The 23,666-nt window shown below is 38.6% G+C and overlaps 2 protein-coding genes and 1 long non-coding RNA gene across 6 annotated transcripts; 1 reads left to right on the top strand and 2 right to left on the bottom strand.

Annotated features, from left to right (window-relative positions):
* Window positions 1-60: 60 nt before the first annotated feature.
* On the bottom strand, window positions 61-4,581 carry LOC122030311. Of its 3 annotated transcripts, none has more exons than XR_006125389.1 (3): window positions 4,402-4,579; window positions 2,809-3,174; window positions 61-1,521 (listed from the first exon to the last, which is right to left on the bottom strand). It is a non-coding gene; the product is annotated as an uncharacterized LOC122030311 (long non-coding RNA). The 3 variants fall into 3 exon arrangements; XR_006125388.1 differs by having other exon boundaries at window positions 3,040-3,174; window positions 4,402-4,562; XR_006125390.1 differs by lacking the exon at window positions 2,809-3,174 and having other exon boundaries at window positions 4,402-4,581.
* LOC122030310 (transcription factor IBH1-like 1) lies at window positions 2,051-3,429 on the top strand. 2 transcript variants are annotated; one of them, XM_042589506.1, is made up of 2 exons: window positions 2,051-2,932; window positions 3,052-3,429. In XM_042589506.1, the coding sequence occupies exons 1-2, from the start codon at window positions 2,382-2,384 to the stop codon at window positions 3,104-3,106; spliced, it is 606 nt and encodes a 201-aa protein (XP_042445440.1). In that variant the 5' UTR covers window positions 2,051-2,381; the 3' UTR covers window positions 3,107-3,429. The 2 variants fall into 2 exon arrangements, with proteins under 2 accessions (XP_042445440.1, XP_042445441.1); XM_042589507.1 differs by lacking the exon at window positions 3,052-3,429 and having other exon boundaries at window positions 2,201-2,814; window positions 2,883-2,932.
* Window positions 4,582-12,498: 7,917 nt separating the features above from the next.
* LOC122028679 (eukaryotic translation initiation factor-like) lies at window positions 12,499-17,934 on the bottom strand. Its single transcript, XM_042587526.1, has 9 exons — window positions 17,560-17,934; window positions 16,803-16,874; window positions 16,305-16,400; window positions 15,511-15,708; window positions 15,133-15,227; window positions 14,815-14,902; window positions 14,381-14,731; window positions 14,055-14,297; window positions 12,499-13,909 (listed from the first exon to the last, which is right to left on the bottom strand). The coding sequence occupies exons 1-9, from the start codon at window positions 17,722-17,724 to the stop codon at window positions 12,881-12,883; spliced, it is 2,337 nt and encodes a 778-aa protein (XP_042443460.1). The 5' UTR covers window positions 17,725-17,934; the 3' UTR covers window positions 12,499-12,880.
* Between the last annotated feature and the right edge of the window lie 5,732 nt (window positions 17,935-23,666).

The following is a 23,666-nucleotide window of genomic DNA, read 5'->3' as shown; positions in this document are numbered from 1 at the left end:
AAGCCAAACTTGAACAATTATTTTAAAAGTTTGATTCATTTTAAGCTCAGATCGACTTAGTTACCTTATCAAACAAACTTGAATACTCCAAAGTTCGGCTCAGTTCGATTACAACCCTATCTTTGAGGAAGAGAGTAATTTGTCAACTAAGCTAATTAGTGTGCACTTGGCCAGACTGATCATAATATTTACATTAAATAGAGAAGACTTGTCGTCTTTCCTTGTAATTAATTCGGTAAGAAACTGATGTTCTCTAGCTGATATGTAACATGACACCAGGATTATGCGAAGAAGAAGCATGACTAATAACATTGAAAGCCACAAATTTTAAAGCTGAATAGTGAAAAAGCTGTACTTGGGAACATGATGAGCGAAGGAATCATGTGGAGACCCAAAGAGTAGAAGCTCCCATGTGGATACCATGTGGGAAATATCTTCCTTTTGCCAAAGCCATCTGAGAGAGGCAGAAAAGAGTGCACCACATTCATCACCATGTTTTCCTGATCCTGCAGCATCCAAGTTGTGGAACCAACTGGTGTATCCCCCTTGAAGATACAAAAGAACAATTCCCTTGGTATGAGTATCTCTGACAAATCAAGTAGCTGCTAGAATTGAATTCCTCTATCACATATCATTCTGGTGCTTAATGTCATTGAGAAGCCATGTGACATGAACTAAGAGATGTAGTTTCTTGAAAGACATTGTGATCAGTTGATTTGTGTCACCTCTCTATGATAACTATGTAATGGAGGATCAATCAGTATGAATACCACATTTATTATCCTATGGAAACACCACCAAACAAACTTGTCATAAATTGAACAACTCTTCCATGTCACATCCATGTGAAGTTCGATCTAATTGATTAGTCAATCAAAATGGATGATGGATTCGGTGTCTCAAAGAAACAAACACTATCTCAACAGAAGCGTGATGGTCCGTTCACCAAACTTCTTTCTGAACATTCTTATATAACAGTACCCAATGTTTTCTAAATAGTGAAACCTAAATCCCCTGTAAAGCTTCGCTCACTGATTAAGTGAGCCCTAACCATCGGTTTACTCCCTGGATATGGAGAAGATGAAGCTGTATATTACAGAAACCTCAACTCATGATTTTGCCCAAATATCACAACAAAAAGACCAGTAGAAATAACAGAACCCTAATTCAACATGAGATGCATGGGAGCAAGAGAGTGACAGAGATGACAAATTTATGACATCTGGAATCATGAACTCACATGTGAGTCTACTGGCATTATTGTATTGTATCAGACCGCAATAATGGACACAAATGGTTCAGCTACATCATTCTCTGTACCAGCACTGCTGCAGAAGATCATATTAACTTAGATTGTTTGATATGAGCTTTGAAGAGAAATGCTACAGTGTTTTACTAAATATAACTGCTAATCCTCTGCCACTGATCTGAACTTGTCCTTGCAGTCTAACTGAACATTCATTGGCAATTCTCTGTCATTATTACATCACCCTGAGCTGTAGTAGCATTGACCACATTCACCTGGCCATATTGAAAAAGTAATCATGTTTTAAGAAGATGAAAATTATCGAGTTAATCATAATAAATGTGGATTAAGAATCATACATCATGCAAAACTATGTATCATGCTAAACTATGTTTTCTGATGCGAGTATGTGCATAGCTAGCTAAATTTAAGGAGCTCACAGACTTTGTTTGGACTGTCGGCCTTGATAACCATGTGCATGCATGTGGCCTGTCTCTGCCAAGTAGGTCCCTCTTCCTATGGCTCACAAATAAAATGGTTTTAATCATATCTTCCCATGACAGCCTCATTTAAACTCCACTTTTTCAACTTTTTCTTTTTTTTTGAATTTCTGAACCTGTGGTGCAAATGTAACTTCTCAACCTACATGCATGACTACTATATACCAGTGGCATGTTAAGGCGATTCTATGTTTCACATGGCCTCTGCATATTGATTCAGAATCCTTTTCCATTTCTCATTATACAACACAGAATTAGCATGCAAATTACTTGGTATTTCTTTTTCCAATTCATCAATACAGCAGACGTAACAGTGTGTTTCTTCCTTTTTCGGATGAGAAAACAGAAAGATGCAATTACAGGACATCTCAAATCAATGTTACAGTCAGCATGTGAAGCTCTTAAATAAAGATCTATCTTATGATATAGCAACTTGTATCTCAGTTAGATGAAGCTACAGGGATAAAAAGGTATAGGATCCTCATGAAATAATGTCACATGTTATGCTTCTACCGAAAACCCACTTGGAGACACACACATTCTCTCTCCCCCTCTATCATATAAGCGAAGGGAGCCTTTAACTCACTGGATAGTTTTACATTGCTTTTCCACTCTCAAATTTGCAAGTAGCCAGCATGCAACTCACAAGCTCATTCAAGCTAAATTTCCTCAAACAAATGCTCCTGGGGTTTCAGCTATCAGCTGTTTCATCCAACAATATGAGCTTCCATGAGAGAAAAAAGGCCATCAAGCTCTCAGCTGACGCTGCGATAGCCTTTGCCAGAGGCAGAACGAGATGGTCACAGGGTCTCATCACAAACCTTTCCAAGAATGAGAAGAACAAGGACGTACTAAAAGGTCTCCTAGGAAGGGAGTATGATGAGTTAAGCAAACCATGCTGCAACTCATGGAAGATCCCTAGATCCAAGAAGATACTCAGGAGGTGCTTAAGGATGTCCTCGACAAGGAAAATGGCAGGAAGAGCACAGCATGATGTTGGTAAAAGTATCCTGGCAAAGACATTGGCTAAGAAGAGGATCCAAGTGCTTAAAAAGCTTGTACCTGGAGGTGAGTCTATGGATGGCTTCTCCTTATTAGATGAAACTTTGGACTATGCTATGTCTCTAAAAGCTCAGGTTGACGGAATGCGATGCGTTTTGAGAACTTCAGAAGCCTTGAATTTCAAGTAAGTGATGAGCCGTTAATCCTTTGTTAAATCTTCATCTCTTTTGTGATGAAGGCATGGATTCACTAATTGTTTTTGCATAATACGATCTTGCTCTTTGTAATCACCTGTTAAACTAGAGCCCACCAAGATTCCACAATGCAAGTAAAGCAGCCATCATTTGTGGGCGAATGAAAGCTTGAATTTCACAGCCATCTTTGAAGGCTTCGTGAAGCCTCTAGTGCACCATGCAAGTATGTTTTCTGTTAAGAAAGAAAATTAGAAGCTATGTTGGCCATCTTTTATCTTGTATTCTAGAGTTGCAGCAAAATCTTAAATGCCATCCAAATTAATGTTTGAGGTTGTATAGCAGTTCAGAAGTGTATTTAGAGAGAGGGGTTAAGGTAATCTGGAGTACATTTCTGGGTGTAGGTGTCACTTGCTGATGTAATTATGTTGACATATAATAGCTACCAGAGTATGAATCCTAGTGATAACAAGAAAAAACATTTCCAGTACACATGAGACAAATCTGCAGACTATCTAGATCTTACACTTGCATTTGTCATCAATCAATCATGAAGAACAAATAGGAGCAAGGAGTAACAAACCAGAAAACTTACTGCAATTGTTGTCCCAGTTTGACATCTTCCACATTTATTTCAGACTGGTACAGGTGTTGAACAGAAAGAGAAACAACTCCTAGCTATAGTCACTATTACGTTTATGTAGCAAATGGAAACTAGCTCAAATTTATTGAGGTCAAGAAAACAACTTATTTTGCTTAATATTCACCAAGTCTCCTCCATTTGGAAAATGATCGACTAACTTACGTGAGTGGAGAAAGAATAGATAGAAAAGTTATAAATGTTGCCAAACCTACCTCATGTATGTCAACATCCTTCTTTCCCAACTATGGATATCCTACTTCTGTATCACCCAGACAACTTTTCAACTAGAAATCCTAGATAAACATCTAGAAACAAACTATCCAAATGTGAAACATATCAATACCCCAAGGTTAGATGATCCATATTTCAGAAAGTGAGACCAGACAGAGAATAGATTGTCCTAAAAATATCTACTTGGAAAACTCTTGATGAATAGAAAGGCAGCCAACTGTGGCTCTTTATCGATTATGATCTTTACAGAGTAGCCTATTAACTGAACCACAAAGTGCACACTACCATACTCGATTCAAGCTACACTCTATCATGGCAACAAATGCATTGCTCCGCAGCTAATTGTTATCTGGTCAATCTAGATTACAAGCAACCGAACACATCAAGGTGTTTTCGTTCACAAACATGCTTGCTGAACCAAGTTTTGAAATTTTCTACGGAATGGGGACTTTGCGGGATTCTACTCAAGAATGGAGAAAAAATTTACAATCTAGAATTCACAGAACATCTCCACTGGAAAAGAGAAAACAACAAGAAAAACGGTGAGGCGAAGAGAAAAGGACGTTTATGTGGGGCAAAGGAACGCACCGTACTGTGACAGGGGCAGTAGGGAGTAAACCCTAGATGGGGTGATCTGATCGGCCTCCGCCATGGCCGACCGCGCTGCGTTGCGTAATGGAAGCCTGTCGTGGCCCAGACAGGTTCGCGACGATCGCGCCAGCGTTAATGGTGGAGCCCACAGAGAGCGTGGGCAACGTTGGAACTTGGAATACTGAGTTGGACTCGATTAGAACATGATTATTAAAAAAATAAATATAAATCTAGTATTTTTTCGTATTTAACCTAATGAGTATAAATTATTTTAAAAACTAATATATTTTTTTACTGAATTTGAATAATATTATATGAAGATTGTATAATTCTTTCCGAATAATTACATTTACTCATATGTTATATGGAGTAAGCACAATAAAAATGTGAGCTATCAAGTTTCGATGGCCATTCGTTCTACTATCTCTGTCAAATATCTTTAAGCTAATATAAAAGAGATAAATCATAGTTGATTATTAATTTTAGATAGATGAATAGCGCATGAGAAGGCTAGACACTCGACTACTAATTAAGATTTAACTCCTATATCTTATAACGATAATATCATTATACGTTAGCCAACTATTAATCCCGAAGGACAATAATATTCCAAATGAAAGCATTAAGTTTGACATTTTATCCAATAAAATTCATTTATGTAGGATGAATATATATACATTAATGAAATAAATAATCTTGAATAACTCATTAAATTAAATTATAAATAGAGATGGTGGACCTCTCGAGACTTGATGGAATGATAAGTGAACGAATGCGTTTTTCAGACAATGAGAGTTCAATTACCATACAGTACAAATAAATGTCTATAGTGCTGGAACTACTCATGGTGTTTAGTTATTCCATGTGACTCATCCGTGTTTCCTGAATTTATCCGATGGTAAATAGAAAAATTCCATGGGACTGTCTACCACCTCCAAATGAATGAAAGGTAAAAATATCTAGACACTTGTGAGCCTCCCAAGGTTTAGTGGAAATGGTAAGACACAAAGTACATTTTCAAGTAACTTGTGTTTAATTTCTATGCAGGGCACATCTATAATGATTGAACTACTAGTGGCACTGGATCATCATGTCAGGAGCCACTATGTTCTATGGATTTACTTAATGAACAGGATATAAAATCAGATGATACATTCCAAAATTAATCAACTCACGAGAACTCGATAGCCAATTACAAAAAAAAACACATGAATAGAGATTGTGGCCTCCGGGCATGATGCAACGACAACAACATTCAACCGACTTTCAAGCACTTACCGTTCAAATCTCAATCATAGTTAAATAAATAGAGATTGTGAAGTGTTAATTTTGAAACAAGCTAGTGAAAAAAAAAAAAAAGAAAATGGAAATCACGTCAAGCGTAAATAGCTGTTTCAATCAATGACTTGTTTCATTTTCATGTTCAACTTGTTTTATCACTATTCCAAAGGCTAGTAGCCGTTCGTGATTTACCTCCTCCGTGTTGACCTTGGGACGGGTTTGCGGGGGCGCTGGGGGCGAACGTATTCGCCTTTTGCCACAATGTTCAACTTGTTTTAGTTCAATTACTTTATTAAACAAGATTGATATGATTCGACCTAAATAGTTTACGGTCCTAATGAGTGTCAAGCCTGACTCCTAAAATAAAAATATTTAAAAAAATGAGAACATTTAATTTTTTTTTTTAAAAAAAAATCTCAGACCAATCAGGAAGACAGAAGCATTACGTACTGTCGTTGTTTACCAAGTACTTCTCGTCTCTACTCTGATCTGAGACACTGTTAAACATTTGCAGGAAGAAGAAAATAGTTAGACATTTGCAGCAAGACACATTTGTTTGCTTTTTTATTATCCCGTCTATGCTGAGTAATTATGGGATCATCAATCTGTTAACATAGAAATTGTAATCGCTCATTAGGTAAATCAAGAAGTGCTCACAATGAACAGTCTATTAATCCAGCATTTTTAGATTAACTGCACATTAAGAAAAATTCATCCATTAATTCACCGAAGCTGAAACTCCATTCATACTTAAAAAACTAAGAAGTTATCTTGGGCGGCATTTTTAGATCAACTGTTCATTAAGAAAAATTCATCTATTAATTCATCGAAACTGAAACTCCATTCATACTTGAAAAACGGAGAAGTTGTCTTGCCCGCCCAGCATCTCACTCTTTAGGAAGAAATGAGGTATTTTAGCTCAACACAACAAATAACTAACAACTATTAAGAATAAAGCTTTTACTCTATTAAAAATAAGTGGAGATGAAACAAGCAACTAAGGGGGCGTTTGGTTTAAGGGAATAAAAGTAAGAAATGGGAATAGGAATCAATATTAATGTTTGGATTACAACAATGGGAATATAAATGAGGGAATGATTCTTTATTAGTGGGTAATGGATTATTCCGGTGTCCCACCCCTTCAATCAGCTATTCCTGTATTTGCAGCAATCACAATTTCTCATTAATATCGAAAATACCCTTAACCTAATATTGCCCATCGCATTTCTCTCCTCTCCTCTTTGCAACCTGTTCTCGAACGACGCCAACGTCGCTGTCGAACGACCTCGCCGAACGCCCCACCTCGCCGGGGATTCGAAGATCCCCTTCCTCCCTGAATCTGAACTCCTTCGCCTTCCCCAGTAACGTCGTACCGGTGGCCTAGGTATTCCGACTTGATCACGAACCGTTGCATCTCCTCCCCATGCTCACCACCAGGTACCCTTTCTGTAATGTCTTTTCCTCTTTAGGTACCCCTTCTGTAATGTCTTTTCCTCTTGATTCGAAGATATCTGTGAACAATCAAGTAAATTTACTACAAAATAGATTATGAAAGAAATGAAATATTAACATCCTCAACCTCATCCTGGTATAATCACATAGACAATCTAAAAAGCTTATTCTACAGGGTGAAAAAAAAATATTAATATGATATTTAAAAAATGTAATCTGTATAACTATCTTAAACCTAGAAAGTATTTATCTGGTTTTATAGATTCAGCTAGGAAATTGCCTACACTTCCTAAACATTAGGAGTTTTATAGTGAAAATCGGCATAGAATGATTGATTTGCAGATGACTGAATGAAAGAATAAACTGGAAAGGCTCCTAGTTAATCAAAAAAAAGGAGGAAAGCTCTGGTCTTCCCTAGCTTGTACCTGAGAAAAAAAGGAAACATTTTGGTTCTTCCTAAAATATTGAACTACAGGTGCAGCTGGTCTTTGGAGATGCAAATTTACTCTTTGTTTCTCCTCTCAGCTGCTTATTCATAGAGTACCATTGTCCTCCTAAAATTCAGCAACAAACTATAAACAAACAATTCAGTGGCACACTTATCAAAAGGGAGAGTGATCAGTGGCACACTTATCAAACAATTCAGTGGAACAAACGGAACCTTTAGCAAATCTAGAGAGCAATATAGGCAACAAGAAGCAACTCTAGAACAAAACAAGAAGAACAGAACAGAGATCAGTCCACTAGGAAAATTCACTTTTTTTTTAAAATTTTTGCTATTAAACTTTGTGTCCTTGTTACATATCCTCGTTAGTTATGCATCAGTTTCTGTTTGCTTCTCTTATATTTTATTGATATTTTTTTACTTGTATTGTTGTAGAAAAACATGGCACGACCTCCTTTTAATAGCCGAAGTCAAAATTTAATGTGCACATTGTGGGTTGCACATATTATCCTTATGGTTGTGTTGGTTCTCATATTCTATCAACATTCGTATCGAATATATCAACGTACTAAAATTTGCCGAATAAAAAATAAGGAAGAAAAACGAATTAAGCGAATGCAATGGATATTCAGCCTTACAAAAGAGAGTGATGCATTTTGTATTAGTGAACTCCGTATGGATAGGAGAACCTTTGAGATATTATGTGATATGGTAGGAGATATTGGGGGATTAAAAGACACAAGAAATGCATCCGTTGATGAAATTGTTGCACTTTTTATCTATGTTCTGGCACATCACAAGAAAAACAGGATAATTAGTCTACTTTTTCATCGAAGTCAAGAGACTATGAGTCGTCACTTCAATTTGTGTCTTCATGCAATTTTGAAGCTTCACCACATATTACTCAAAACACCAGAACCTATATCCGAAAACTGTAAAGATGACAGATGGAAACCGTTTAAGGTAATAACATATGATAAATATTTAGTAACATGTTGGGTCATTATGTTTTAGTATTTCTTATTAATTCCTTTGAATAATATAGGGTTGCTTAGGCGCGTTAGACAGTACTTTTATTCCAGTGACACCTCCTAAAGAAGAAAAACAACGTTATCGCACAAGAAAAGGAGGTATAGCGACAAATGTGTTGGGAGTATGTTCCCCAAATATGCAATTTATATATGTGTTACCTTGATGGGAAGGTTCTGCTCACGATGGTCGTGTTCTTCGTAATGCCATTAGTAGGTCTACTGGGCTTAAAGTTCCTCAAGGTATATATAAAAAAGTTGTGAATTAACTAATTGCTTTAATTTCTAAATTAAGTTGTTTATTGTAGTCTTACATTTAGTATTGTTCTACTGCCGAAGGTTGTTACTACTTGGTGGATGATGGTCATTGACCTAGGTCTACTGGGCTTAAAGTTCCTCAAGGTATATATAAATAAGTTGTGAATTAACTAATTGCTTTAATTTCTAAATTAAGTTGTTTATTGTAGTCTTACATTTAGTATTGTTCTATTGCCGAAGGTTGTTACTACTTGGTGGATGATGGTTATTATAATTCTTCTTGATTTCTTGTGCCTTATCGTGGACATAGGTATTATCTTAATGAGTTTGATGGTCATTGACCTAAGACTCCGGAAGGATATTTTAATATGAAGCACTCTCGAGTAAGAAATGTAATTGAGAGGTGTTTTGGTTTGTTGAAGGGGCGTTGGAAAATTCTAGCATCCCCTTCTTTTTTCCCAATACAAACTCAAGTTCGTATTATTATTTCCTATTGTCTACTCCATAATCTGATTTACGAATTTATGAGTACAGATCCTCAGGAATCTATAGAGGATGATGAAGAAAGCGAAGATGAGGAAAGTGATGATGATGAAGAAGTGGAATACATATGAACAATTGCCCCAACTGACCAGTGGAATGCGTTCAGAAATAATATGACACTTGAAATGTTTAATAATTGGAGAAATGGAGTTTTTAATATGGGATGACTATTGCATATGTTTGTGCTTTTGTTGTATTTTGATTAGAACATTTTTAATGTGATGTAGGATTTTGTATGACTCTGCTAGCTGCCTTATGTACTGCCTAACTGTTTTAACATTATTTGATATTTATGTTTTTGAGTTGTTATATAATGTGTATAATTACATTATTATGCTTTTGGAATTTTTATTTTTTAAACCACAGTATGATAAAAAGTAGTACAGTGGATGTTCATAACCAAGAGACAAATGATGTGGAGTACGGAAGAGGCAAGAATAAGCGGTTTTGGATAGAGGAGGAAAGTTGGGTCTTAATTAGATGTTTACAAGATATGGCCACTGATCCTCTTTGGAAAACAGATGGTGGTTTTAAGAATTACATGAACGAGATAAGAAGATTAATGGTGCAAAAGTTACCCCAGTTGATAATTGAAGTGAAGCACATTGACTCTAGGATCAAGTTCTTGAAGGGAAGGTACCATGCTATTAATGAAATGTGCAAGCAGAGTGGATGTTCTTGGAATGATGTTGAAAAAAAGATTTCATGTGAATTTACATGGTATATTGAATGGATTAAGGTATGTCAATTCATGTGTTTTAATTTGTAATTTTATAATAATGCATGTTAGAGGTATATGCTGATGTTACTTTGATGATGTACCTTTTTTTTTTTACACAGATTCACAAGTATTTTGACTTATGTACTTTGATGTTACTTATGTAGAATCTAATTACAATATTGGCTTTATATTTTTTTTTACAGATTCACAAAGATGCTAAGGGCTTATATAATGTCTCATTCCCTTACTGTACGAATTTGGATATTGTGTATGGAAAGGATCGAGCAACGGGGGATGTGGCTGAAGATCCACTTGCTGCTGAGCAGAATTTAGGAAATGCTGATGTTACATTGAATGTGACAGATGAGAGTGATTCCAATACTGAAATTGAATTTTTATCTACCATGGAGTCACTGTCATCTAATTCTTCCAGTTCATGTGCTGCCAAGAAAAAATGTCCTCATCAAGTTCATAAAGCTTCAAAGAAGACCAAGTTTGCACTTGTGAAGAATGTTGAAACTGAGAACAAGGAATTTAATGATGAAATTCGGGGCTTTATGAACAATCTTGATGGTCACCTTAGCACAATGTCAACTTGGATGCAAGGTACAACCTCAAGAATGCCACAAGTTCTTGAACTGCTGGAAAAGCATGAGTTATGTAGTCCAGATAAGTACAAGGCTTCTAAAGCAATTTGTCAAGATCTTTTGAATGTTGACTTGTTATTCAGTTTAGATTCCACTGAAGTGAGGGAATATGTGCTCACTTTAATATAACTAAAGTTGGTTAAGATCCTGATTTTGGCATTGTTATCCTCAACTATTGAGGTTAATGTTTTATGGATAGGTTTATATTTTGCTTCTCATAATTGGTTTTGCATTGAAACATTTCATTTTGTATTAAACAAGTAGATAATGTTTAAAATGGTTATGAGCAACGTTACTAATATTGTTTTTGGTGATATTTTGAATATGTTACTTAATTGTTTAAAATGGTTTGATGATATTTTGAATATGTTATTTGAAAAATGGATAGATGATGTATGCATGGAGATAATTGTTTTTTGCTTATCAAATGACATTGAGATGCTCACTTTTCAAGAAGGATAGGAGCTCGTTCTGGAATTTGATTCAGTCTATGAACTAGTTGTGTCAACTCTTTGGTAACAAATTACTAGTCTATTCAAAAAACCTGGAATCAAAGCTGTGCTAAAATGGCTAAGGGTGTACAATTCCAAGTACCTAGCATGATCTGCATATTCTCCTAGGGGTGTTTGTCCTCCTTGTCCCTTAATGGTGCCAATTTCATGCTCATGCGGAGAGACTCGGCTTGAGGTGAAGTTGATTTGAACAGTGTTGCTTAAGTCTAAACTATTTGTTTTCAAAGATTTTTTTATCATCTAATTGTGCAGATGAGAACCGGAGCAATTACGTGTTGTTGTTAAGAAAGTAATTGAAATAAGGATTCTGTTGCCGATAGTTGTGATCAAAACTTACATAAAAGCTTGTTGTATGCTACTCTGTTATTATTCTGTTGCTGATATTTGTAACTTTCTATCCGTTTTTGAGATGCTAAATATTTCATTGTCAGGTTGGGACTATGATAGATGAAAAACACGGTCTTTTTAGTTTTTGTTTCGCTTCATTAGGCATTGTATATTTCTATTTGGATTACTAAAAAGAAAAATATGGTCTTTTCCTATGCGCTTTCGAATTTCAATATTTTACATTTTAAAATTGAGTGTTTCTATTTTAAATTAAAATGAACCAAATTAAAATACATAAATAATTAAAATGAAAAAATTATTTTAAAATATCTTTTGTGATAATTGTAACATGTATGTTATTTAAAAAAATAGAGAGATTATTTTTTAATAATTTTTAATGCATTAACTAACAAGGGTAAAATTAAAAATTTATTTGATTCTCATTACTAATGTTGATTAGAAATAAATATTATTAATTATAATCATATTCATTCCAGATTTTGAACCAAACGCTGATAATGTAATCCTGATTTCCATTCCCATTGATCCCATAATCAAACTCATTACCATTCCGATTGATAAATTTGAACCAAACACCCCCTAAATTACAGAGGAAACATGTAAAGAAATAGAACTCTATATGGGAAACATACAGAGCAACTAAGTTGATAATGCATCCTCAATGCTGAATAAACATCAACAAACAAATTTAATAAAACAACTGAAAATGCATTACACTATATATAAATAATCAACACAAATTACAAATTTATCTAAGATGCACTTGTTCAATGAAATGAGTTATACGAGCAATAATAAGTTGATGGAAAATAAATTAACAACGGATATTTTAAGATACATTCAGGTGGGGAAACATTCATTATTCATGAGAATTTTTATTGCTGAAATTTCGAACCAGTTTCAAGATTTCACAATAATATACAAGTCAGAAGCTTACTAGCATCTCATAAACCCGCACAGAATCAATGCACTGTATATTTCTGAACCCCATGAAAACATGTAACACATAAAGAGAAAGTAAAAAAACAAAGGCATTGTATGTAGCCACTTATCAATAGAGGCATATAATGTGGAACAAAACAGCATTAGCCAGACCCACTTTCATGGTTTTTGTCTTCGAGTAACGAGCATTTTGCCAATGTCAGTTGGTAGGGGATGGTTGATGTATGCAACCTCACCATGCCACCAAGCTGTTTCAATCTGTTGAAGCTGGTGGTAATACACAAGAAGGGAATCCCAGGTTATTCTAACAATTTCTCGCAAGCCTTCAAAGCTGCTTCTTGTGCGTGTAATATGGCCTGACCACTGGGGCTTGATTTAAGAGTTTTTAGTACGGCATCAAAAATTGCAGTCTGGAAGCTGGCATCTTCTACCTTCTTGAGAATTTCTTCCAGTACTTGGAAATCTACACCTCCAAATAAAAGCAGTCTACCAATTACTTCACCGAAATGCAATGGTGCTTTTGGCAAATCGATGGCGATGTCATCCAGAGTTGCTCCATAGAGTAAACAACCTGTCCCCAAATCCCTTGGAGTAAAAACTTTTTTAGTTAACAAATGCTCCAAAAGCTTCACTAAGGGATCCAAACATGAAGGGCCCTTGTCCATAGCTATGTTTATGGCTTCCTTGACAACTTCAGGATGGTTTTCTGGACTCTTTAATTCCTCTATGCATTGAAGTGCCTCGTCTAGAATCTTGATGTGAAAATACTCTTCCAGAAGAGCAATTGATTTCTTTTGTAGCTCATTAGGATTGAATTTTGGTGTTGATATTGACTTCTCTGGAAACACGGGATGTGGGTTTTGAACAACAGACCTTGTGGATGATACTCTTTGATCAGGAGAATCTAATATGCCTGAGACAAGGGGAGAAGTAGAATGTGGTGTGGCACTGTGCTGCAAAAATGCACTAGCCTTTCCAGAAATGGTGCTACCGCTACCTTGAGGTAAGAACTTAGAATTGATGGATGGCGATTTAGCCACGAGTGAACCATGTCTACGATTAGTGTTACCCCTTGGTATGGATGTGCTCCGTGGAACTTCCCAATCATCCCTATCTAACCCAGGCATTCCAGGCATCTTTCTCATTCCAGGCATACCTGGCATCATACCACCAGCTCCAGGTATGTTGGTAGGTAATCCAGTAGGACTAAACCCTCCTAAAGCAGGACCACCCTCACGGTTGTTTCTCAAGCTTGCAGTTGCACCAGGGCGTAATCCAAGAATTTTTTCTGCTTCTGAATGAATTTCACTTATGGTTTTGGCCTTGACCTGAAATCGGGAAAAAAAGCAATTCCCAAAATGATAAGAATCTCCTGAGAACACTAAAATCCTGGTTATTTAGTCATATTTATGGACTTAGGTTAAGTTGCAAAAGGAACTTCAAACTCCATAAGCAGTACTAGGAAAATTTTACCTCTTCACGACGAGGGATCCAATTGTTCGCACGAAGGTCAAGCACATCACGAACTAAAAATATTAGACGTGGTGCAAGTTGAGGATTTCTAGTTAGCCCTTTCAACCGATTGAAATAGGCATCATTAAATCGACAAGATTTGGGGCTCTCATCCAACTGCTTGCCTATAGTGTTAAATAACTGGCAAATTGCTTCAACATTTTCCTCAGCTGGACAGGTTTTGTCATCTTGCCCCAGAAGCTCCTGTACACACAGTATTCTCTAAGAAATCTCCCTTAAAGAGTACATTTCAAAGATAAACATGAAATAGGTGTAGCACAAACTACCTGAGCAATATGATGAACTACTTTCTCAGGCACCATTTTCTGCTTTAAAAGCTCACCAATCAAGCGAATGTTACCAAGAGTACGGAGCTTCACCATTCTCTCTTTATTCTTACGTTCCATTTCTTGATCTGACCCAGTCAATTTTCTCAATTCAGCCCTCAGGTCGTCGGCACCTTCAAATGCCTCTTGGCAGTTATTTAAGAGTACACGCTTGAATGTGATCTCCTTGCCACCTCCTTCTTCAGGAGGGAATGGAACAAGCTTTTCATTCAAGTCAAAACACAATTGAGCATACATAGGACAGAATGTTGGCTCAAATACAGCTTTCTCAAAAATAAGAGTAATGACATCCTGCAGAAAGGTGCTTATTAAATTAAATTAACAGAAGTTTTAACCTCAAAATATAAAATAAGAGCAAGTTGCAAGATTAATACCATGAGAATATCAGGTGTTGTAATTCCAGCATCAATCAATTGGCCTTTGAGAACATCAAATTTTTCTGGCGTTAGCTTGTTCAGTATGCTGCAATGAAAAACATAATTTAGAAAATAAAATCTTTTATAATGAATCCAATTGGTGAACCTCGCAACATAAAGTTAAATACATTAAAAAAAACAAATTGCATAGAAAATCAGCTTTTAGAGAAATGGAAGAGTACTTCTGTGATGCACATGGCATACTACTTTCATATCTAAAAGAAATAAATCATGAAATTATCAAATATTGCAACTATTAACGATTAGTGCAATTACCCTTTGACTGTTTTTAAAACTCGGTCTTTTTCACTGAGATTGCCTCTTCGAGCAGACCATGGGACTTCAGCCTTGAGCAAAGTAGTAGGTCCTACCTAACATTTGCCAATGGAAGGATAAATGTCAGCATAAAATAATAAATAAATAAATATACAAGATAAGAAAAGGTAAAAAAAGAATATAGTAAAGGTGATATAGCCATTTTAATATGGGAAATTGTGAAATCCATATAAAAATGTTGCAGCATGAAGGCCAAACAATCTCACACATTGTGCAACAGTTCATTCTTGAAGAAAGGCGTGATTCAATAAGATTAAACCCAGAAACCTACAGATATCTGTCTAATTATATGAATGTATCTTACTGGGTTAGCATTACCGTTGGAGTCGAAGAAGCATATTGAGAACCCTGCTTATTGAATTGGCTTATCTCTTGGTGTCCAGAGTTATTTGATTCTTTATGCTCACGAAGTGTATCCCAAGACCTTTGATCTATATGTGAAGTAGATGGTCCAGAACGATCACGCCAATCCCGACTGTCCGGTTCAAAATAGCGATTTTGTGATTGACTTGCTAACTGGTGTGCACAGACATCCAAAAGATAAATTAACAGAAGTGAATGAAGCATACAAAAAAATAACTCAAAGGAGAAAGGAATTTATTTTCTGTATAACTTAAGATTGTCCAACAATGAAATGACAGTGACAAGACAAATTGTGAGAACCTCAACCAGTTCCACATTGTATATAGGCTATACTAAGACTAAGAATCAGGAGGAAAGTTCAAACTTTTTCCCAAAGATTTTGAGCTTTTCCCAGGAACAAAGGGTTACATGGTCATGCACTTTGATTAGGGCAGCATATAAGATTTCTTGCTCACAATAAATAAGCTGGCTGAACATGTTCACTCTATTGTTTGTTAAAGAAAAATGGTATTGCCTACTTATGGCACATGAGTGCTGTAACCTAATATCAACTTGTAAATTCTTGGTTCAGCAGTAAGCAATTGTCTAAATTGTAGAAAACACATGGTGAGCTTTCAATTGACTAGATACCACATCAGTACAGTGACTTGGATGATTCTGGCTGGGGATTAGTTTTAAGATGCAGAAGAATTTAGAGTTAAGTATAGGCAGCAAAAGATGATACATTAAAAAATATAGTAGAATCATACATTAACATCGCGATGACCCCAAGTTTGATCTTCAGGAGAAAATTCTGCCTCTATCGCCTGCTTGAGTTTCAAAATATCATCTATGATCCGTGCAGCCTACGAACCAAAAAAAAAAACAACATTAAATTTAAAGTCCTGAAAGAAAATCATTTTAAGTGATAATTTGCCAAAACAGAATATAGCAATGAGCTTGACTGATTATTACTGAAGATTGATAAAATGGATTGTAAATAGCCTCTTGCAATGCAAGGTTAGACTGCGTACAATAAATTTAGTATGGTCCGACCCTTTCCCAGGATCTCGGATCGGCGGGAGCTTTGTGCACCGGACATATTGTAAAAATCATTCTAGGCAACTAGCCAAAGTGCAACAAATATACACCAAAGTTTAACTAATAATACCAGAAACTAAAGTGGGATGAAAAAACAGGATTCAGTCACTATGAAGAGATCAAACTATATAACAGAGAGATCAAAACAATTAAATTTGAGTATATACCTCACGTAGTTGTAGAAGTTGCTGACTAGTGTAACGAATGCACTCACGACTTTCAAATCTTGAGTCTCCAATCTGCCAAAATAGATATACATTGTGTTTTAAGAAAAAAATGTAAAACAACCACACATCGCTTGAAGCGAAAGCATTGACAATTTGATCCATAGTAAACAGCAATTATAGTTGTCAAATTTATAAAACATAGTAAATCATATATGACATATCTCCATTAGTTTATCAGAATACAGTCGGTCTCAGTGACATGGGAAATAAAAGAATCTTCCATAAACATGTTGCAGGGAGTTAATTACAAGGAACACACATTGTAAGAATCGATCAACCAATCAATATCATGCCTCATGTTGGGAAAAAAAGGTTACTTGCTAGAATCCTTAAGAAATGAAGTTAATAAACTAGTTAATTGAGGTCAGTTAACGAGAAAGCTGCGATTTTCGTATATTCTTGAATAAGGATAGAGCCGCAAGCAACTCCTATTGACAACACGCAGGAAACCATGACATCTTAAAGGATTTTAATTACTTGTTTCAAAATGCGTCAATGCTAGTTTATCATTTCTTGTTCTTTTTCATGGGAAATATCATAGTTAGGCGATTCAGATTGAACACTTCCGTTTGGATATTTCCAGGATCACATTATTTAACTAAAGCAGCCCATCTCGAAAACCAAAACAGATAATTCAAAGACGCGACCTTTATCGAAACAAAAACCTCAATATCTTATAAAAGCATTCCCCACCTACCGTAAGCCGGGAGGAGCCGCCAGCGCCGCTAAGGGGGCGAAGGACGGGAAGATCAGAGGATCTAAGGATTCCGAGGGGCGAAGAGTCGAACCGAGGGGCGAACATTCTGCTGCCTCGATTCCCGCCGCCGGGTCTCAAGCTGATGACGGTGGGATCCGACTGCATAACTCCGTGAATATCTCCTTTATCGTCTCGCTCACACGCTGACACGCAAACAATCCAAGGGCGGCGATACGATCACGCGAGCGACCTGATCGGGGCACAATCGGAGGGAAAAGGAAGAGATGTAGAAGCTGCTGGCGAATCCCTGTCGGAGCAGCGAAGAGAAGGGCGGGCGGAGGGTTGGCTGGCCGGACTTCTGTGGCGGAAGACCTTATAACGTGCCCGATCAGTTCCGTAAATAATGATCAAATCCAAGGGCATATACGTTTAACAGAATTGGTTTATAACGTTGTCGTCATCGTATTTTTAGGTCCTAAACAAACAAAGACTTCCGCACTCGTTTCAAAAAACCCAATTTTACACCTTGACATCTTCACTGCCTTTTATGCATCGGGACCATTAAACTCGAACGAGGTAAAGTCGCAACTATATATTGCCTTTTTTAAAAATAATAATAATAATAAATATTTAATAAAGGTAATACTTGAAATGTCTAATATACCCTTGTAGTTTATACACGTGCTTCGTTCGATAACAAATCAATAGTTTAAAAATCGGTTGGGTCGGATTAGATTGAACCGGTTCAGACCTAATTTGGGAGATTTCAAGTTAAGCTACTATAAATTCGGTTTTAAATAGTTCGTCTTTGTTAGCAACTCTTTGGTGCATGAATACAAATCTATTCATCCATCACGAAAGTTACAATGGTTAATTAAGGCGAATCCAATCGATTGAAACATCAATTTTAGTGACGAATCGATTAGGTCAGTTAGGTTTTGTTTGAGTAAACAAGGATTGAATCTCATAAATCAAGAAGTTTTCTTTCAGTTTACTACTTTGGACGGAAAGAATTTCAAATAATTAAGAGTATAATTGAGTCGAGTCGAACTCTTGAATGTTTGAATTTGACTCGTTTATAATTGAACCGAGCTTAAGCTTTATTTAATGAATATATTCATGACTTATTCGAACTTTTATCGAGCCTAAATAAGTTTAATAAAAATAAATTAAAATTTTAAATATTCATTAAAAATTAAATTATATATTTAGAAAAAATTATAATATTCTTATTAAAATTTATAATTTTATTCTAATAAATAAATTTAATATATTTATCTATATTTTATATAAACAGAGTGCAAAATCTATAAATTCAATATCAAAACTATTATTTTTTCATTTAAATATTGATTCATGCGTTTAACGAATATGCTCACGAACTAACAAGTTGAGTATTATGAAATTTGAGCTTGGTTTGTTTATCTTAACGAGTCTCATTAAACAAGCTCAAACGAACTTTTATCAAATCGAACTTTGAAATAACTCATGAGCGGTTTGGTTCAGTTATACCCTTTTAAATAACTTTCAATTTTGTTTAATTTGATAGGGATATTAAGCAATCCTTCAACTATAAAACTGTTATCGTATGATTTGATAATCACGAGTTTTAGTCATAAAAACAGGGATTAGCAAGCATTGGTGGACATTGAAACAAGGTGGGGTATTCAATTGGCAAGATCTTAGGAAGTGAGCAATGTTGGACCATAAGTTGTGAGTGGTATTCGGTCGACAGCACCAGATGGGTTCAGTGAACTTGGCTAATCGGCAAGTTAAGGGCACGTGTCACTGCTCAAGTGGCCGCCGCCGCGCATGATGGAGCAGCAAGCTAGCAACATGGTTGGGTGAAGCGACAAAATCTCAGTCCGAGCATCGAGCGAGATGAGGATAGAGCTCGATGCAACCATTTGTCAACACTAGTCACAACACGAGAGATGCACAAGCCATCTGTTTGGGATAACTACGAAATATGTGGTACCAGAGAAACAAACAGCATGATGCACAAACATCACATAATGTATTTCTCTACGATGTCATTCAAGCCTCATTATAATCCATAAATACATCGAATAAATGCAATTTATACCACGCAACCATATTTGAATGCGAAATAAAAATAAAATTATAAAAGCAAAGAGATAAGAAGAGAGAATTGATGATCAAATGCATTTGCCTAGTGGCTTACTACCCTCCACCCATGGAGATCGAGAGACCATCATTAATCAAATCCTACTTTGGATTTGGTCCAATTAGATACGCAATGGATCCGACACACATTTTGTCATTTACGTTGTGATCTCGCCATCAATCCTGGTCACCATGAGGCCTTTGACCATGCTTTTGATCCATGAGGACCACTTTGCGCGACAGCCCATTTCCATTGACTTTGATATATCAACATATAATTTAATTACTAATTTATTCTACTATTTTTTTTCAGCATTAACTTAAAATTTGCAAATTTACAAAGTAGATGTCGTTGTTAACTTTTCTTGTAGAAAGGAACTCTCCCCATACTTCTCTTCTTGTCCTCTTGCTTCATTCACGAATCAAGGATTTATTTAATTTTTGTTTATTATTTTTATATAAAATTAAAGTACCCTAAACTCCCTAACACTAAACTCAATTACCTAATTTCCCTATAAGAGTTTGAAAGTAAATAATTTTCCTAAATTTAATATATTTAAATTAAAATCTAGTATATTTTCACTTTTTTTTTATTTATGGTGAGGGAAAAAAATATTTATTATTTTTATGGATAAAAAAGGTACAAAAGGAAGTATAACTCTTTTTAAATTCAATATTATTTAATCAGAATTGATTATGATCTTGTCCGAGCACTGAGTCGACGGACACTGGGGACGTGGTATTCTCCGCTGTCTTCGACTGGTGATGTGGATCTCTGGCGGTCCTGCAAAGAAGCCGAGCCGAGAGGGGTTTCCCGACGACGACCCTCCGACGCTCAAGTCAGGCAGCGAAGAAGAAGAGAAGCGAAGTAACGCTACTGTGACTACAATAATCAATATTGCATACCTCCGTCGAAGTCTGGGGGGTCCTTATATAGGACCCCGGGGAGGCAGAGGACGCTTCTCGATGCATGCACGCTTCTCGATGCGTGCACGCTTCCCCAAACATACCTCAGTAGGTCATGTCAGAAAAGCATGTCTGACGTCATTCCGCAATCGTCCGAGCATATCACGGATGTGACGATGGAAGCTTCCACCGTACGATACTCTGTTCACTCCTGCCGCCAACCATGCTGTTTGTCGGCGGCAGATGTCTCGAGGACGAAGTTACCAGTTGTCATTTTTGTCTCTTTGCGCCCTTACTTATCTCCGGGCCAAGCGGACCAGCCGCTCGGCGCTCCTGGCCTTTGAGAATGCTCCGGTACCTCAGACCGGGGTGGGAAAGCCCTGCTCGTGTGCTCGGATGGGATTGCGCCTTCTTGCCCTGTGGCTCGGCCGCTCGGCTTAGAGACTCTTTTACCTTGAGCATCGGAAACCCGCGCCCATGGTCGGGTTGTCTTTCGTCCGACCGCCTGGGAGACCCGGGCCGGGTGGCCGATCAGTCGGATGTCCGGGGATGGTCCGCCAGTCCGCTCGGCACGACCTTGGTGTTGACCCTCTTGACCCTCGACCTCCACGTGTCGTTGACCCCCCCGCTACCGAGGGTCCCTCATCCTTATTACCGGATCGCATGCCTCCCTCTCAAGTCTATTCGAAGGAGGCGCCGAGTCCGACTGACTGGACTATGAGTTTGGCCGAGCGTGTGACTCCGCTCGGCCACTGTCGGGTCGAATAGCGCCGGTCGACTGAATGTCGAGGACTGCCCAATCGGCTTGTGATGGTATCCGGGGATCTTCTTGGAATGCGTGTAAATCTCCGCTATTATGGTTGAGCACGCGGGTTCTGCCTCATAATGGGGCTCATTAAATGCCCTCCTCTGACTGAGTGCCACGTGGCACAGGTGATGTCATCGTACGACTGCCGCCTTACTCTCGAAGCGACGTCCGTCAGTTTGAAATGAACGACGTGATGTGGGCCTCGGTCCCTATGACCTGCATCCGACGGCTTAGGACGATCGGGCATACCCCTATAAAGCCTTCACCCTTCTCCTTCGCCACACCTTCGCTTTCTTGTTTGTGACGTTCTCACTACGCTCCTCTCTTCAGTGACCTCGTCCATCGCCCCTCCGGCGAACCCTCGTCTTCTTGTCTGTAAGGTTCTTCTGCCTTTCTTTCTTTGATTCCTGTGTTTTCTTCGCGCTCTTGCCCGCGTTTCGTCTTTTGGTTACTGCTTTGCTCATCTTCTCGCTTGCGCCTTTGCTTTCCCTTTCGATTTCTGCTTCCTCCATTGTTCTGGCGATGGCAAGTTCCTCTCAACTCGCGGGCCTCGCTCTCGACCCATGGTATACCACCATGGAGTCGCGGTTCAATCGGCGTGATGCCGAGAGCCTGATGAATGCTTTTGATATCCCTTCCGATTTTGAACTGATTTTACCTTCACCTTCCGCTCGGCCGCACAAACCTCCGAGCGACGCCTTTTGTCTTTTCCGCGACCAATTCGTAGCCGGTCTGCGGTTTCCCCTCCACCCCTTCATCGTTGAAGTTTGTAACTTTTTTGGCATTCCGCTCGTCAATTGGTTCTCAACACTTTTCGCCTCCTATGCGGAGTTGTGGTCTTATTTAAGATACACAACATTCCCCTCAGCCCGGAGGTCTTCTATTATCCCAAGCAGTCCGAGCCGGGTACTTATCTGTTTCAAGCTCGACCCGGCTTAGTCTTTTTTAATAAGCTGCCCTCTTCCAACAAATATTGGAAAGAGAACTTTTTCTACCTTCGTATTCCCGGGCGGCTCCCCTTCCATACGAAATGGCAGGTCGGATCGCCCATCTCCCCCCAGCTGAAGAAATATAAGACCCGACTGGACTACCTTCAAGCAGTGAATCTGCTAGCCGGTTTGAAGCTCGACATCAACAAGCTTCTACCTGAAGGAGTGATATATATATTCGGTTTGAGTCCGAGCCGGACCCCGCTCCCGAGCCGCTTTGGTAAGAACTTCACTTGTACATTTGTCTTGAGTTCTAACTGATTTCTTTCTCCTTTCCTTGCAGCGAACATCGTAATGGAGTTTGTGCTGTTCGGGATCTTGAAAAAGAAAGCGACCACGCTCGAAGCGGCAGCGGCCAAGGAAATGGAGCAATTGAGCATTGCTCCGGTCGGCTCTCACGAGGACGAGAGTGAAGCGCAGGCATGGGAGTCGGCCGCTCAGGCTTCGCCTGTGGATGCGGCTGGCGGTGCAACTCCTAGCAAGTAACCGACCGTTCGGGAGGAAGACTCCGAACCGGAGGACGAGCTCCCGCTCGATAGGAAAAGGCGGCGAGTTGAGAAGCCTCTTCGTTCGGCAACCTCCGCAGTGCAAGCGTCCGAGCGGACGGGCGCCGCATCTCAACGTGGCAAAGCGCCATCGGTCGAGGCGCTCTCCTCCGATCGGACCCCCTCTCAACTGGATGCGCCCGAGACCCCCATTGAAGCGGTGTCGGTCTGCTCTCTACCTCTTGTACCGCGCCAAGTCCGCCGCTCGGGCATTCTATCTACAATGTCCAGCCCGACTTTCGATCCCTTGGCGTCCGCTCACACGACTCCGGGCCGGCGCCGCACTATTAGGGCCACACTGCACCTTCCCACAGACGGTGCCAATTTGATCCTGTCCGAGCGCTGAGTCGACGGACGCTGGGGACGTGGCACTCTCTGCTGTCTTCGACTGGTGATGTGGATCTCCGGCGGTCCTGCAAAGAAGCCGAGCCGGAAGGGGTTTCCTGGCGACAACCCTCCGACGCTCAAGTCAGGCAGCGAAGAAGAAGAGAAGCGAAGTAACGCTACTGTGGGTACAGTAATCAAGATTGCATACCTCCGTCGAAGTCTGGGGGTCCTTATATAGGACCCCGGGGAGGCGTGAGCACGCTTCCCCAAACATACCTCAGTAGGCCGTGTCAGAAAAGCATGTTTGACGCCATTCCGCAATCGTCCGAGCATATCCCGGATGTGACGGTGGAAGTTTCACCGTACGATACTCTGTCCACTCCTGCTGCCAACCATGTTGTTTGT

Source organism: Zingiber officinale, chromosome 10B (assembly GCF_018446385.1).
Source record: "Zingiber officinale cultivar Zhangliang chromosome 10B, Zo_v1.1, whole genome shotgun sequence".
NCBI lineage: Eukaryota > Viridiplantae > Streptophyta > Magnoliopsida > Zingiberales > Zingiberaceae > Zingiber > Zingiber officinale.
This window is presented reverse-complemented; position numbering and strand designations above follow the sequence as displayed.